The sequence below is a fragment of the Coprinopsis cinerea genome (genome assembly GCF_000182895.1).
Source record: "Coprinopsis cinerea okayama7#130 chromosome 5 map unlocalized cont3.5, whole genome shotgun sequence".
Lineage (NCBI taxonomy): Eukaryota > Fungi > Basidiomycota > Agaricomycetes > Agaricales > Psathyrellaceae > Coprinopsis > Coprinopsis cinerea.
This window is the reverse complement of record NW_003307540.1, coordinates 381,972-397,084: the sequence shown is the minus strand read 5'-3', so window position 1 is coordinate 397,084 and position 15,113 is coordinate 381,972. Positions and strand designations below refer to the sequence as shown.

The 15,113-nt window shown below is 51.5% G+C and overlaps 6 protein-coding genes across 6 annotated transcripts; 2 read left to right on the top strand and 4 right to left on the bottom strand.

Annotated features, from left to right (window-relative positions):
• Positions 1 to 476: 476 nt before the first annotated feature.
• CC1G_06631 (heterogeneous nuclear ribonucleoprotein HRP1) lies at positions 477 to 2,630 on the bottom strand (the record flags this gene model as incomplete). The annotated part of the gene is made up of 6 exons (XM_001839366.1): positions 477 to 1,103; positions 1,179 to 1,430; positions 1,502 to 1,662; positions 1,723 to 1,763; positions 2,169 to 2,544; positions 2,600 to 2,630. 6 exons carry the CDS (start codon positions 2,628 to 2,630, stop codon positions 477 to 479), a joined length of 1,488 nt encoding a protein of 495 aa, XP_001839418.1.
• A 354-nt stretch (positions 2,631 to 2,984) lies between these two features.
• On the top strand, positions 2,985 to 3,978 carry CC1G_06632 (glutamine amidotransferase subunit pdxT). Its single transcript, XM_001839367.2, has 4 exons — positions 2,985 to 3,091; positions 3,154 to 3,285; positions 3,353 to 3,636; positions 3,705 to 3,978. The coding sequence occupies exons 1-4, from the start codon at positions 3,052 to 3,054 to the stop codon at positions 3,939 to 3,941; spliced, it is 693 nt and encodes a 230-aa protein (XP_001839419.1). The 5' UTR covers positions 2,985 to 3,051; the 3' UTR covers positions 3,942 to 3,978.
• A 410-nt stretch (positions 3,979 to 4,388) lies between these two features.
• CC1G_06633 (hypothetical protein) lies at positions 4,389 to 5,045 on the bottom strand (the record flags this gene model as incomplete). The annotated part of the gene is made up of 1 exon (XM_001839368.2): positions 4,389 to 5,045. The coding sequence occupies one exon, from the start codon at positions 5,043 to 5,045 to the stop codon at positions 4,389 to 4,391; it is 657 nt and encodes a 218-aa protein (XP_001839420.2).
• Positions 5,046 to 6,349: 1,304 nt separating this feature from the next.
• CC1G_06634 (hypothetical protein) lies at positions 6,350 to 7,656 on the bottom strand (the record flags this gene model as incomplete). The annotated part of the gene is made up of 8 exons (XM_001839369.2): positions 6,350 to 6,385; positions 6,447 to 6,458; positions 6,510 to 6,544; positions 6,739 to 6,875; positions 6,940 to 7,029; positions 7,086 to 7,298; positions 7,362 to 7,495; positions 7,552 to 7,656. The coding sequence occupies 8 exons, from the start codon at positions 7,654 to 7,656 to the stop codon at positions 6,350 to 6,352; spliced, it is 762 nt and encodes a 253-aa protein (XP_001839421.2).
• A 1,258-nt stretch (positions 7,657 to 8,914) lies between these two features.
• CC1G_06635 (hypothetical protein) lies at positions 8,915 to 10,698 on the top strand (the record flags this gene model as incomplete). Its single annotated transcript, XM_001839370.2, has 7 exons — positions 8,915 to 9,013; positions 9,074 to 9,268; positions 9,328 to 9,408; positions 9,480 to 9,518; positions 9,575 to 10,027; positions 10,083 to 10,277; positions 10,327 to 10,698. The coding sequence occupies 7 exons, from the start codon at positions 8,915 to 8,917 to the stop codon at positions 10,696 to 10,698; spliced, it is 1,434 nt and encodes a 477-aa protein (XP_001839422.2).
• A 1,265-nt stretch (positions 10,699 to 11,963) lies between these two features.
• CC1G_06636 (hypothetical protein) lies at positions 11,964 to 14,684 on the bottom strand (the record flags this gene model as incomplete). Its single annotated transcript, XM_001839371.2, has 6 exons — positions 14,637 to 14,684; positions 14,466 to 14,572; positions 14,113 to 14,416; positions 13,800 to 14,056; positions 12,777 to 13,746; positions 11,964 to 12,723 (listed from the first exon to the last, which is right to left on the bottom strand). The coding sequence occupies exons 1-6, from the start codon at positions 14,660 to 14,662 to the stop codon at positions 11,964 to 11,966; spliced, it is 2,424 nt and encodes an 807-aa protein (XP_001839423.2). The 5' UTR covers positions 14,663 to 14,684.
• Between the last annotated feature and the right edge of the window lie 429 nt (positions 14,685 to 15,113).

Sequence of the window (15,113 nt, the reverse complement as noted above, 5' to 3'; positions counted from 1 at the left end):
TAATAGACTAACTATGCCATTTTGGTTATGGTTCTTTTTCAAAGTGAGTGTATCATACAACATGAGAGGTACATTATTTATGAGGGGAGGTGACTAACGTAATAGAAGGGGAGAAACGGAACAAGTCTTTGGGATGCGGGGGGAGACGAAGGAATAAGAGGGATGGCAGAGGGGATGAGGAAGGGAGGCAAATGAAGCAACAGAAAGCCAGCTAGCTACATACGAACTATTTCGATGGATACAGAGAAGAAGAGCCATATAAAAACAATCCTCGAAGTGTGTGAGAGGGGTTCGGTTGATAAGTAAGAGCGTGCTCGGGTGGTTGCTGCTACATGCGTCGACTGGGTGGTGCACAGAGAGAAGAAAAAGGTCAGAGGGAAGTCTAATACGAAAACCAAACCAAAAGCATTGCAAAAGTGGAGAAGGGGATGGATGGTTCGAAAAGAATCGTAGTAGCGTTTTTTTAGAATAGCTGCCTACCGAGCATAGGGATGGAAGTTGTGCGTTCCCCTCTGGCTTCGCTGTGGTCCAACACCAGCGTTGCCCATCCCAGCAGCGGGTGGCCCGCCTTGCGCACCTGGCGCGCCTCCACGCGGGCCTCTCGGTACACCACCCGCACCTCCTCCCGCGCCACCCTGCGCACCACCCATCATACCCGGGCCACCACGGCCCATCCCGCCCATCGCCGGGTTACCCATCCCCATCCCCATATTCATGCCCATCCCCATCCCAGGCCTCATCCCACCCGCAAACCCGCCGGCACCCATCGCGCCCATCATCGGGTTCATACCCGCCATATTCCCCATCATCGCCGGGTTCATCGCGCCCCCGCCCGCCATCTGGATCATGCGCGTGTAGAGAGCAGCGAGGGCCTGTGGGTCGAACGTCGCCCCGCCCGCTGCGCCTGCACCACCCGCTCCACCCGCAGCTCCGCCCATCGCACCACCCGCGGCACCGCCAAAGTTCCCGGCTGCGCCTGCGCCGGAGGAGCCTTGTGCGTTGAAGCGCCCGCCTGAGCCGCCGCCGTACCCGTCTTGGTTTTGGCCGTCTTCGTTGTTCATGTTGTCGCGTTGGTAGCGGGGTTGGGCGAGTTTGACGTCGATCTACATTTGTGTAATAACAACGTGAGTATATTGTATTGAGGAAATAGCATAGAGGGAGAGGGAGAGACAACGTACAAGTTTACCGTCAATTTCGAGGTTCCCGAAACCCAGGAAAGGCCGGACATCCGTATCTTCAAACGAGATGAAACCGAAACCCTTGCTTCGGCCAGTCTCGCGGTCCAACATGACAGTCGAGTCGATGACCTTGCCAAACTGCGAGAAGAACTCGCGCATGGATTCCGAGGTTACGCTTCCCGGGAGACCACCGATGAAGAGCTTGGTGGCGCGTTGGTGCTCTTGGCGGGGGATAGCACGTTTGGGGTCGATCTAATCAAAAGGGTATTGGTTTTAGAAAGGTGGGGGAATGGAATGGAATGGATATGAAAGGGAAGACCTACGATTTTGCCGTCGAGAATATGCTCTCGAACCATGACAGCGTTGACGCTAGCTGGGTCTTCGAATGTCAAAAAGGCAAAGCATCTTGACCGTCCAGCAGCGTCGCGCATAATGGTGCACGCATCGACTTTTCCGAATTGCGAAAAGTAGTCCCGGAGACCCTCTATAGAATACAGAAATAAGCTCAAGTCCCTAAACGAAACAAAAAGTAAAAAGTATATACCATCTGTTGTATCCCAGTTGAGGCCGCCAATGAACATCTTGCTGGATATTTGAATTGCGATTGATGGAGACGAATGACGCGCGGGTTGACAAGTATCGAAAAATGCATAGAAATGAGTTCCTATTAGCATCCGTATTGTAGAACAGGGCGGTGGTAGACAGAGGAAAGAAATGAGAGACGATACGAGAGAGATAGTGTGTGTGTGTGTGTGTGGTGGCGGACGACGACGATGACTGACGACTGTAGCCTAGCCTAGAGAATAACGAGGCATACTAGCGCTATAGCCTAGTTGTGCGACTGACTACGTTGAGTCATCTACAGACGGCCTTTTCTTTTTTTAAAAGCTACACCTAGCCTTGTGGTATGAGTTGTGTCCAGCTCACCCACAGTCCCCACCAAGTGTTGTCCTGGTCTATCAGTCACCCCGAGAAAGGAACGGAACTCACCCTTCGTCTTTCATTTCCGACGGTCGCACCGTCCGCTCGCCTGACGGAATCTTGTTGAGCGCGCCGCTGTCGGGACGCGATATCGACTGTACTGGCTGGGGCTCCTCATATGTCGGAATTTGCTGGAGCTGCGGTTGCTGAGAGGTATATGTCGCAATGGGTGTTGACGTAGCAGGTTTTGTGGTCGTAGTGGTCGAGGTCTGGCCGTTGGTCGTCGAGCTCTGTGCTGTTGTCCCATTCGATGCTGGCTTCGTCTCTGTCGCTGGTGTCGTGGTTGCCTCGCTGTCCTTGGTGCCAGCGTCAGTTGCAGTTACGTCTTGCTGCTGCTCTTCATTGTTCTGCTCGTTGAAATCGGTCTCGTCATTGCCATAAAGGTCTACCCTCCATCGTCAGCGTCGAGCTCAGCGTCCCCAACACCGTCCACAACATACCTCCGTACAAATCAGCGTCGAGGTCGGACATGGTGGCGAGGGTCGTGGTGGTGGTTGTCGAGCAATGTTTCAGTCGAGGAATGCACAGCGCTGCAGGTGCGCAAAATGGCAAATGAGTCACGCACGTGATCTGTGACTGTGACTAATCAGGTGCGCTCGGGCCATCGGATGTCACGCCATCGGAGTCGGACGTCGTTGCCGCTGACCCTCGACGATGATGGTTTTTGGTGCTAAAAATCGACGATTGGTATGCAGGTTTCCGGTGCTTTGGTGCGCTTATCTGTAAGCTTGTACTGAATTGACAGGGGGAATGGGCGGATCTAAGTCGTCCAGAGTATATAAATCCTTGCATATCGTGACTCCCGGAATACATAGGAAACCGATTGCGACAGTGCTCGTAGCCATTCGGCAACTTTAAACCTCTCCTTATTTTTTTCTTCATCCTGTAGACGATGGCTGTCGACGCTCGACCCGTTCATATAGGCATTCTAGGTGAGTCCACTGCCTTATCTGAAAAGAGTTTGACGTTTTCTGACTTGATGGCAATGATCCAGCGCTCCAAGGTGCATTCGTAGAGCACCAATCTTCGTTAGAGAGATTACGTTTGTCGAGAACGATTCAAGTCATCCTGGTCAAGACTCTCGAGGAACTCAACCAGTGCGATGCTCTGATTATACCAGGAGGAGGTACGTCTTCCCACTTCATCCATTCACTCCGAATTCATCTAATCAATCCATACTATGTATACTCCAGAGAGCACAACGATCGCTCTACTCGCCAAACTCTCCGGCCTCCTCGAGCCTCTCAGACAATTCGTTAAAGAGAAGCCTGTGTGGGGTACATGCGCAGGCGCCATCCTCCTCGCCGAGAAGGTAGAGAACACCAAGAAGGGAGGACAGGAAGTCCTCGGTGGCATGTCGATCACCATTGCCCGAAACGGATGGGGCTCCCAAGTCGAGTCCTTCGAGGGAGACTTGACCGTAGACGGCCTCCGCAACTCTGGCGAACCATACAAAGGGTTCTTCATCCGAGCTCCGGTGCGCTATTATTCTCTTACCTCCCCTCCATCAATACAGTCTCTCACATTGTGCATCCAACTCTTTAGGTCGTCGTAGCGTTGCATCCCAAACCCGAGGACCTCCCAATCCAAGTCATCGCCTCCCTCTCACCCGCGCTCCTCCCTCCAGCACTCCAATCCCCCGACCACTCCGACGAACCCAAAACCTACGTCGCGCTCCGTCAGGGCCTACACCTCCTCACCACCTTCCACCCAGAACTCACCAAAGACGACCGGTTCCACGAGTACTTCGTGACTGAATGTGTCTTGCCCACTGTTTCTTGATGCTGTTTTGTTGGGTTCTTATTGTGCTCATTTATCGCTCACTGCTATCGGTTTCTGTTGTGCGCGTGCGCAAGATCAGTGGGTGGTCGCACGACATGCTTCCAGCAGCCAGATAGAGGGGTTCTGGGGTTATATCAAACCTAAATCTTATCACCTAGACGGGGCATTCAGTTAATTGTAACATGCCTTCTAGCCATTCTCTGCTGGCATATCAGTATTTCTCTGCTAACCTTTTTTTATAACCTCGCATAGTATGTAGCGTCCTTCCAAAAGAATTATCCCAAACCTGCGAAACCCATGAGAGTATGAATAGAGATGTGATATCCGTGACGACCTGACAATCTACTCTAGCTCTACGTATAAGTTGGAGACAATCTAGGCTAGTGGTTAACATCTAACAGCAATCATATAATCACCAGGAGCTGAGCCATACTAAGCCAACTACCGTCACCAACAAGTAGGCTTTCCACCAACAGGCCACCGGCACCCTCCACACGCAACCACAAAAACCACCTCGCCCTCGCCCCGAGCATTCCACGCAGCCGTGATCATCCGACACGGCGAAAACTCAGACGTCGATTCAGCCCCATACACATCCTCATCCACAACCTCCAAAACCTGGCTCCGCTTCTCCGGATCCAAAGTAGAGTCTTTGACGATCTTTCCAGGTGGAACGTCAGGCGCGGCCATAAGCCCAAGCGGGAGAGACCCGACGATCTTCTGGAAGGCTTCGAGGAGGAAGTCGGGAGGCGGCGGGACGCCCACTTCGCCCTCTTTGAGGCGGACGTACTCGAACGGCATGCCCGCCGCAGTCCAACGTTCGGGCACGACGTTAGCGGAGTCATGCATGGATGCGATGAGCTCTGGCGCGGTGATGCGGTCGTTGGTGACCATTATCTCGCCCGGGTTGAGGTCGTAGTGGTGGTGGACGAGGCTGATGGCGTATAACCCCTTGTACTCCTCCGGGAGGGACGTGAGCAGCTGGGCGAGCTTCTTGAGAACCTCGTCGCGGTTCGTGAAAGCGGCGTCTGCAGCGTCGAGGGTGGGTAGGTCGTTGTACTCGGTGTTTTCCATCACCGAGAGTGGTTGTTGGCGATTGATCATGAGCAGCAGTAGTAGTGCGAGTTGTTATGCGAGGTGGGTGGAGGTGGGTGGTGTTTGCCTTGATGACATCGATGCACTCTTTTTATGCGACAGAATCTGACCTATGTCCAAGTTCCGCCCCTTGATGCACAGGAATTGCAGTGCTCGCGTGCCTATACTCGTCATTTCGGGAAGCACACCCACAGCCCTTGTGGAACTTGTGCGGCGCCTATATAAGCGCCTTCAATGGAAGCGGAGGTGATCTCGACTCCGAGGCTCCCTCATCTGTTCTTGAAGCTCGAGATCATGATATAATACGTCAAACTGACAAGGCTCCACAGCATTTGTGATATAGACTTTGCAAGGGTATAGAAAAGATGTGCATGTTGACAACGGGTAGAAAAATGACGATCGTCGACAGCACTGGCTCCACAAAATAATGTACTTGGGGGCAACGGATGACAATGCTCATAATTGTCTCATAGCTTTGAGGATCAAGAAAATCCATCGGAACGTATTTCTGTGTAGGACGGACCAATTTCTCGCGCATACGCCATCAAAACAGATGCAACGAAGACTGCCACTCGTGCTTCCAGTCTAAGAAAGCGCGTGAGCTGAAACGCTATACTTACTGCGTTACCACACACAGAGTCGCGCTTTGAAGGATATGTGCGGCGAGTGAAAGTACCAGGGCATTGGTGGACGTTTCCACACAACACTTGGCGGGCGCCAATGATAAGCGCCCAATGCAAAGGGAGCAACCTCCATGCAAAGCGAGCTCAGCTTCTGATCATCTCTTCGAAACAGACACCGTCGGTCCGTCCATAAGTAGAAAGCTTCTCTTATACTATTACACGTGATGAAAGGCGATACGTTAGCGTTAAAGGGGCACTGTTGTCGCGTTGTTGGCGATGGTGTTCCGAACGAAGACAAGCGGCGGTTGAGTTGGAGTATTCGATTCTTGGGACTTTCAAATCAAAAACCACGGTGGCAGTTGGTATTTCTCAATGAAAAAGCTGGGTAATTTCGATGTTTGATGATGAGGAATGCAACACAAGGTCTTCTGTGGAGAAGAGACCACACAACTTCCACACACCATTTGCTTTGTGGAGCAAGTAAGCCCTTGGTGTTCGAAGGTAGCCGACAAACGTGCTTACGAGGCTTAATTACATGTCTTGTCGCCTCTTTCAAGCCTGATTTTTTGTATGTGGTAATAAAGGGTCGAAACTGACAGCGATAGGGCCTGCCAGTGCACGCACGAAGGCCGTAGTAAGTCCCGGAGATTAGTGACTCTCAATGATATACGGATGTTCTTACCGAGATCATCAGTATGAGAGTAGTTGGGAGAAACACAAGTACATCTGAAAGAGCCCGGAGGCGGTGGTCAACAGCAGACAAAGCAATGGAAAGGCGAAAGATTACCGAGTAGGGTTCCTAGAGAAGGTCAAGTGTCAGTCGACGTAATGGTTCGGGTTTCCGACGTACCGAACTCAGCGTAAACTCCAGGAAGGTGAGAGCGGCTGTCGGTCAACAGGAAAATGCCGACAAATGGTACTGGGAGGAGCCACGCTCTTGTGGTGGTGCTGTACGCGTCATGTTCTCTCCAAGAAAGCATCGATATTCCGAATATACCCATCGCAGCAATCCCTTCAAGGGTTCATTCGTAAATGGCCTTTGTCTAGCCCTTGGCCCCAGAGAACACCGAGGGACTTACAGATTATGATTGCTGTCACGTAGACAATAACCTGGGTCGAGGAAGATCTCGTGATAACCAAGGAAAAGGCCAAAATGCTGTCCCTCGAACGGGGTCCAGGCTTGACATAGGCACTGTCGAGTTGGATATCAAAGTTCCTGCGATAAGAAAGGACGTCAGATGTAAGAAGAAATTCTCACTAATGGGCGCTTCAAGACTTACAGAATGGACGTAGTGAGGTTGTACACAGTCAGCGCTGAAATCCGCCCCGTTTGAGTGTCGTTCACGCTAAATTCGAACAGAGCTCTGACCCTGGCGACACAGCATAACTATCTTTCTGTAGACCTGGTGGCACTCGAAAGACCTACCTTTCCCTAGGGTAACGATAGAGAGATCGAGATATCAAAGCCTTGGGAGCCTGCGTCACTCGGGAGTCGACCGGAAATAACTTGGTCACAGTCCTGAACGAAACCTCGCCAGGCCACAAGCGAACAGGGCAGAGATCCCCACTGTCCAGCCTGAACACTGGCGGATGCAGTGTATCTGGTCGCCAAGTTGGGCTGGAATGGTGCATCAGCATTCTATTTCGACAATGGAGACGAATGGGTTAGTTCAACGGTTGGGCGGTTTCGCACGAGACCCACGGGTGGAGGTAGATGTCGACCACTGTGGGATCGTTGCTCAACTCAGAGCAGTTGCCCTCGAGCAAGGGAAACCAATCCATGGTTATCGCCCGAGCATCGAGATCAATGGAGACGACTTCTGATGCGAGCGAGACCTAGTAGTAAGCGAGGCTCAGCTTTTCGGGTTCGGTGCGGGGTGTAAGAGTCGTACCGGAGAATCGAAACCTCCCTTTGGAGCCTGGGATACTGCACTGGCCAGCGACAGGAGGCTGTGTGCGAGTGCTATGAGCAGTGGACAGAACGTTGGGCGAGGCATCTTCATACTGATGCCTCTCTAACGATAGAATCGTTTTGTAATCGAGTGAAAGGTTAATCCGGAGACGGTGTAAATTCTCAAGAGGCGTGCTCCACTGTGCCACTCACAACTATCGATTACCTAGCTCCGACGCAGAATCTCATCCACGCCAAGTTAGTGCCGAAGTATCGGGATTCCATCTTATTCGAAGTGTCTTCCTCTCGTAGCGGGATGTCCCCATCGAGGATTGCCCAGCTGACTTTCCACTATCGCTCGGAGATCTGGGCGCTTATTTCTGCCAACGCGGATTAACTTAGGGGCGAACCTGACGCCCGATTGGAAGACTTCACTCACCGTGTGCCATTTAACCTGCCATTAAAAGCGCTAAGACATATAGAAGGACATTTATTCGCTTACATGCCCACGCCGGCTTCCAATAGACGCCCGGGAACCTTGAGAACCGCACCATGTGGGTGCGAAAGGTCTGGTGAATGATGAGAGAAGATCCGCTAGGCTGCACTTACCTTCAGGGTTATTTTCGCTCAGCTAAGAGCGCTCGTATCGTCGCAATCTCGATTGTAATGCTGTTGAGCGTGAGATGTCCGATGCTGCGCCTCGTGGATCACAGATGGGATATTATGATGAGTTGGAACGCCCGGCACGGAGAATCACGAAAGAAGGAACGGCAAGTGGGGTTTGAAAGGTGGAACAGGCCAATACCTGCACCTAGTCCAATTGTTCCTTTCTTCGTCGTTACCGAAGCCGTATCGCCTCTCTTGTTGGTCGTCGTCTCGCCACGTATCGCCCGCGACCAAACTGCGCTTGACCCAGGCTGAGGTGGAGACACAAGCCGATGTGTCGAGATCCGCATTGTGCAGAAACTATAGAGTCGTCTCTCCAGATACTCTCATTTTTTAACCTGACAGCGTGCGATGACTCGATGACGAGCGATGGCGAGAGAGCCTCATGAGCGTGCAAGGAAACGTGCAAAGTACCATGACTCGCCGAAATCGGCAGATCATCCATCACTGCATCACTAAAAGTGTCCCACGATGGACAACACGGGCGCTTGCCACACGGCCTCGTCTTGGTCCCACCCCTTAGGCTTGAGTGTTGACCCGTTCCACTTTGACGCTTATCTCCCCGTCTTGTATTCATTTTTGGACAAGGTCCAATTGAAGAGCCGCGAAAGCTTTATCCTTGCAAAAGATACTCTTGTACCACACTCAACATCCCCTGGGCGCGTGGCACAACCTCGTACACCGTCCTGACTGCAAAGATGGGTCCAAGGATTAAGAAAGAAGAGGAAAGCGAGGCAAATCTCGCAGCTCTAAAGCTAGAAGCAGATCGGCCAGAGAATCTAGGTCCACCTTCGCATGTTAGAATATCCAATTCACTCCAGAGACAACATTGAGCTGATGGTTGGCCCGATTCACAGATTTCGAAGAAAAGCGGGAGGATCGTGCTAGACTACGTCCTCCTACTCACGATCAAACATATTATCAAGAGTAGAAAGGGAAATAACATACAGGTTAAGACTGAATCTGAAGGCTACCCTGCAAACCCTTTCCCGCCTTACAAGAACTCGAGGTCCACGTCACCGGAGCTCCTATTCAACGATGATCATGAAGTGGTACGCCGGGTTTCAGACTCTTCGTTACTATGGGTATAGTCATAACACGTATAGCTTAGAAGAAAGAGGAAGATCAAGAAGCCAAGCCAAAGGTCGAGTCCATGCAAGGCCTTAAATCACAGGAACAAGCTCCCAGCATAGTGAAGAAGGCAAGTCGGGCAACAGATCTTTTTGGTGGGCCTTAGGTTAAGCCATGGGATGCCTCTCACAGGAGGAAGAAAAACCCATAGTCGTCAAGACAGAGAGAAAGGTATGCTCCTTTTTCTTATGTTGGGATAAAAGCAATGCGCTAAACCGTCTTCACAGCTGAGAATCAAGAAAGAAGAAACCATGACGTTCTCCCTTGATGTTATGCGTTCCCGCTTCGAGCGCAAGGCCATATCCTTGGGCCCATATCCCATCGAACGGAACGAAGTCGTAAATGGTGGGCTCATCACTCGAGAGTTTATCTCTAAAGTCTACGGCGGGAACATGCGAGAGGCGTACCCCACCATGGCTCCCGCAAAACTCGCAATACACGGCTTCAACCACCTCTTCTTCCTCTCAGATTCCTTCCAACCTCAAGCACCCAAAGGTCCCGGAGAACCCGGTCTCTTTATCAGCGTAGGGACCGAGGATGGGATAGGAGACCTAGGCGTTAGAAAAGTCCTAGTCAGGGTCTCCAGGAAAACGCCTGCAAAGTGGCAGTACCGCGGGGAGTATCACATCGACCAGAGTAAATCTCTAACAGCAGACGAATGGAGAGCTCAGACACCAGCTGTGCGTATTTGCGTCATCTTTCCTCGAAGAAGAGCGACTCACTTCCGCTCTCTAGCTTCGAAACATGTGGGCTCGCGAACTCGGCCTTCCGAGTTGTGGGTGGGGTGCTCAAACCAGAGCCCGAATCTATATCCGCAAAACATATGAGCGCGAACCACTAGAGAACGAATGGAAAGGTATAGTTGCGGAAGGCCTCGACAAGACTATTACCCCTGAAGAGATCGCTTTGGCCTTGACGAAAGGAGAGGAGGTAGGCTTTGTCGCCTCGTTCCAATTTCGAAGCTGAATAGACATCCCAGACCCTCACCGTCTTCACCATGAAGTGTGTCGGCTACGATACCCGTTTCCAAAAACACTTGATCAAGGAGTGGGAGAGATGGACTCCACCTCCTAAAGCTCCTCAACAAAAGAAAGAGGGAGCTGGAGGTGGAGGTGGAGGCGGAAAGAAAAAGTCTGGCAAGAAGGCGCAGCAGTCCGAGCGACCCCCGAAACGACGCAAAGTATCTCATTCTTCTGAATCTAACAGCGATGATCAAAGCGACGTGGTCAACTATCGACCCAGGATGGAAAAACAGATGAAATGGGAGAGCGAAGACGGGAGCGGAGAGGGAAAGGCGTTGGTAAGGCTCCAACCCTATACTATCCCTATAAGCCCCCCGGGGTATTTATAGGGATACGGTTTCGTATAGTATAAATAGGCTATATAGAGGGTTATAGAGTATATTACATAGGGTATATACAAAAAATCGTACACGATCATAGCAGCTCCTTACTCCCATGCTTCAACACCGGTTTGGGCTTGGGATCAATCTCAAACAAACCGTCTCCGATCCAGGCCTTCGTCAAGAGTGCTTCACGTACCGTTTCTGCATGCAGGGAGCTTCGAACATCGGTGCAGAGTTGGCGTGACTTCGCGAATAATCGCTCGACGGAAACACTTGTTGCCGGGATGGCGAGAAAGTCACGAGCCATTTTTGAGAGTACAGGGAACTTGATAGCATTGTCCTGGAGGTATGTTAGCGCCTGATCGTCGAAAATATACAGAAATTGGGTCTACCTTCCACCAAGCAAGTGGGTCTGCAGTGTCTTTTGCAAGACCACCGTCAAACTGGAAGTATCTTCGAAGTTCATCCTCAAGTTTCTTGTGTGAATCATCAAGGACAGGGGCCGGGATATCAACGTCTTCCATGCTGCAAATGCTGTCCAGGAAGCTCGAAGACGAATGGGAACGTTGTAGGCGAGGTGCTGCAGTAGGGGCAGCATGTGGAGGCGCGCCTTCGGCTTCCATGTCGTCCTGGTACTGCTGTGAAATAGCCTCAACGATAATCTCGATCTGGGCTATTTTCTGGGCGATATTGGCCTCATACTTGTCTTTATCACTGTCGAAATCGGCCAAGCGTCGGAACCAGCGGGAGCGCATGTTGGGGTGCAATACTGGCAGTAAAAGTATGTGTGTAAGTCGATGCATGCTGTCTCTCTTCGTCTAATACTCACCGGTGCCCATGATGTAGTTCTTGTTCTCCAAAGCGGGCGTCTTATACTTGAGGAGCTTGTCCTTGCCTTGAAGAATCGCCGCGTTGGCTAGGACAAGAAAGGGAACAAGATCTCGATTGATCGTGATTGATTGACCTCCCATGTTACCTAGTTACCTACCACCAACCCCCCGGATCGTGTTCATGTACATTCTGAGTTGGATTGAATTTCATTGATGACTCGGACGACAAAAAATTTCTATGCTACAAAACTTGATTTCAATTGGTTAAGAGTTCGGAAATGAGAAGGGAGAAATAGTCGGGTGGTAGTGTATATAGGGAAATATAAATTGCGGAGTGAAATGGAAGAGGAGAATATCAATAAGGATAAGAAAGCTAGCGGTTATTAGGCATAAGCGAGGTCGCACGAAAAAAAGAAGGGAAGTACTTGAAATGCCCTTCAACTAATCGACGTCGTCGATACTTGGGTAAGAAGGGTTCAGCGGCCCAAGGATTGAGCCCTGGAACGCGAACGGGAAGAATCCACCATAGCCAGCAGGCGATGGCGGAGACGTATTTGTGGAAGAGGACGACGGTCCGACAGAGGTAGATTGTGAGGGCGTGGCGGATGAGGAGGAAGGAACAGCGGAAGTGGACGGGCCGGGCGTCGAACTAGCTGCCCCGGAAGTCGACGACGAGGTGGAGGGTGCAGGAGTCGACGACGTGGAGGCACCACTCGTCGATGTCCTCGAATTCAAGAAAAAACTCAAAGCACTGGCAATGTCCGCAGAGGCGGCAGCTTGACCTGCCATACGCATGCGGGAGGTCATCGACTCGAGATCGGATCCATTCTGAGATGGACCCGGAGCAGAGTTTGTTGAGGCTGTCGAAGAAGGTCCAGGGGCAGATGAGGTGCCAGCAGCGGCGCTACTGGATCCCGAACCGGAGGCTTGGGGGTTAATAACCTCAAAAGCACGTCCGCCAGCGAAGCTGAAGACGCCATTCGAGGTAGGTGTGGGACTGGCTCCAGCAGCTTCGACCTCAGCAGCTGCACGAGCGTCAGCAGCGTCGATGGCTGCTCGGAGGGCCTTAGCGGCAGCTTTCTGTGCTTTCCTCTCGCTGTCCTTCCGTGTCGCGTTGATCTTCTTTCGCTGGCTCTTGCAGAATGAGGAGAGGGCCATCAGGGCATCGGAAACGTATACTTTGCTCGGTCGATCACCCAATCTGCGAAATGTTAGCGCCTCTGAATAAAGACAACCCGAGAGACCGTAACTCACCGTGCAGCCATCTCCTGTGTGACATCAGCCGCCTTCAAGAAAGGCATGAGTTCGATCGCCTTTGCATACAACTTGGCCAGAGTGGTAGGTCCACCCTTCATGATTGAACCCAAATTCGCCCACCCTTCGAATCGCTGCTTCAAGTTGGGTCTGAACTCTTCCCGAATGTCGTCATAGTCAGGGTCGTGTGGGTTTTCCATATCAATCAGGTTGAGCAAATCACTGTTGTCTTCTCCTTCCTCTCCCATTCCAGGTACAGGCAGACCAATCATCATGGCTGCAAAGGCCATGGAGCCCATAGAACCTGAAGGCGAGGTCAAGACAGACTCGGTCCAGGTCTCGATCCTATCTTGACGCTGTGAAGACCCCGATCTCATCTTCATGATCTCCGAGAGCGTCTTCAAGTGCTGAGGTTCTTCGAAGTGAGAGAAAGATGACCGCACAGCCCTGTAAATGGACTGGAGCGTGTCGTCAAGTTCGCTTTCGAGGATGGTGAGGGCACGGGCGTGGTGTTCGGAGTTGCTGAGGGTGGCAGTCGCTCCCTGAAGAACAGTGGCATCCCGGGGTCGGAGAAGATGCCCATACTCATCGAGCAGCGAGACAATGCCATTGGTGTTGTCGTTCGTAATGGCAATCCCCAGCGCTGCGATGAGGGACTCGGCGGTGCTTCCAGCGACTTCCTCTAGGATCGTACTGACCCGAGTCCGAGCTGCCTTTCTGTCGGCACTGACGTCGATAATGAGGTTGTACAAAGGCAATGAAGGAGTCGCAGTGAAGACAGTGAACATGAATTCTTCCACCATCACCCGAAGCTGCTGGGCTTCAGGTCCAAACTGCCCATCCCAGTGGCTCGAATGGAACGGACACATGGCGTACGAGCTGTCCGATTCATAGCCATCCTCGTCTTCATCATAAATCGCATCATCCACATAGCCGTCGAGATCCTCTTCTTCCTCTTCCTCCTCTTCAGCTGAATAACGCAAGTTGTGAGATATGTCAGGTTTGTGGAGGGTAATGATTTACTTTTCTTTCCGCCAAAGAGAAGCTTCTTCATGCTGGGGAAGCCGTAAACATGTTCGATGTCTTCGAGCATCCGTGGGATGGCAGTTTTGGCCTGTTCCGGGTCCTCAGAGAGAATGCAGAGGCACATGTCTCGCCATATCCAGAAGATAACGCGTTCAATCTCTTGTGCGCCTCTGGCATTAAGAACCTTCACTGTCTTTCCGGTCTTGTCCTTGATGACGATGTGGACCGGGATGTTAATGAAGTCACAGCGACATCTGGAATGCACGCGACTCGTCAGTCATCGACAAAACCTGCACCGGCTGACACGCACCTAGATCCTGCGCCTTCATCAAGCTGTTTCAACGAATCTGACACAAACAGCAGACACCTATGCGCCAGATTGAAGTTGGTCCGATATTCATAGACCGTCCTCCAAATGTCCCCAAGCCACGACGTGAGGGTCACAACAATCTCCGCCAACACCTCTTCGCGGTTGCTCCGGTCTCCAAAAAGTGAGAGTTTGGACTCTTTCGCCAACACCTCGAACAACATGTCCATTTGTTTGTGTTTCCCGAATAGATCCAGCTTTGGAGCGCCATCGTACCGTTGTTTGAGGTTCAGAACTGATGTTTTGACTGTATCGCTGTCAGTGTACCGTTTCGCGGCCAAGAACCGGCCACGCACCTTCATCCGACCTTCCCTCAGGCGCATTTTGCAGTAGTTCTGCAAACGTCTTCTCAATAAACGCTCGTTGGGCCTCCGGTGGCAATCCGTCATAAATCTTGAGTATTCTGGAGAGTTATCAACATCAGTTTCCCAAACTTTGTTCACATATTCGTATCGGACAGTACTGACTCTTTACTGAGCGTTGTCGATGCCATCCTCGAGGTTCTGGTCCAAAAGAAACAAGGGAGTCCGGGACAAGCTACAAGCTTTCGCGGCCGCTGATCGAGTTGTGTCGCAAGCTTGGTCCTAACCGGTTCCAAGTCCGCCCTCGGTACTTGCCGATGCTCTAATCCGTTTCCTCCAACTGACGAAATCCCGAAGTTCCTCAGAGGAAAGAAAGAAGGAAAGGGAAAAGAGTGGAGGTCATAGTAGTAGGTTGTACAGAGTAATCTAAAGTTGTACACGACGTTAGGTCCAGACCTGCAGCGCCAGAACTACGTAAAAAGCCTATCTTACATATATACAGTTTAATCCAAAACAAAACCAAGTTCTCCCGCCAAAAAGCGGATTCTAATTCCCGCTAATACAAGGCAAAGGAACTTTTAAGTTACAAAGGAAACGAGGGTGAAGCGAATCGAAAAGGCAAAGGTGCGCCGAAAAGAGTCA

Excerpts from the sequence above, each read along its gene's own strand:
- CC1G_06632 (XM_001839367.2), top strand. The coding sequence starts at position 3,052 with ATGGCTGTCGACGCTCGACCCGTTCATATAGGCATTCTAG. Across the intron at positions 3,092-3,153 it reads CGTTCATATAGGCATTCTAG|CGCTCCAAGGTGCATTCGTA; the intron begins GTGAGTCCACTG and ends GCAATGATCCAG. Across the intron at positions 3,286-3,352 it reads TCTGATTATACCAGGAGGAG|AGAGCACAACGATCGCTCTA; the intron begins GTACGTCTTCCC and ends TGTATACTCCAG.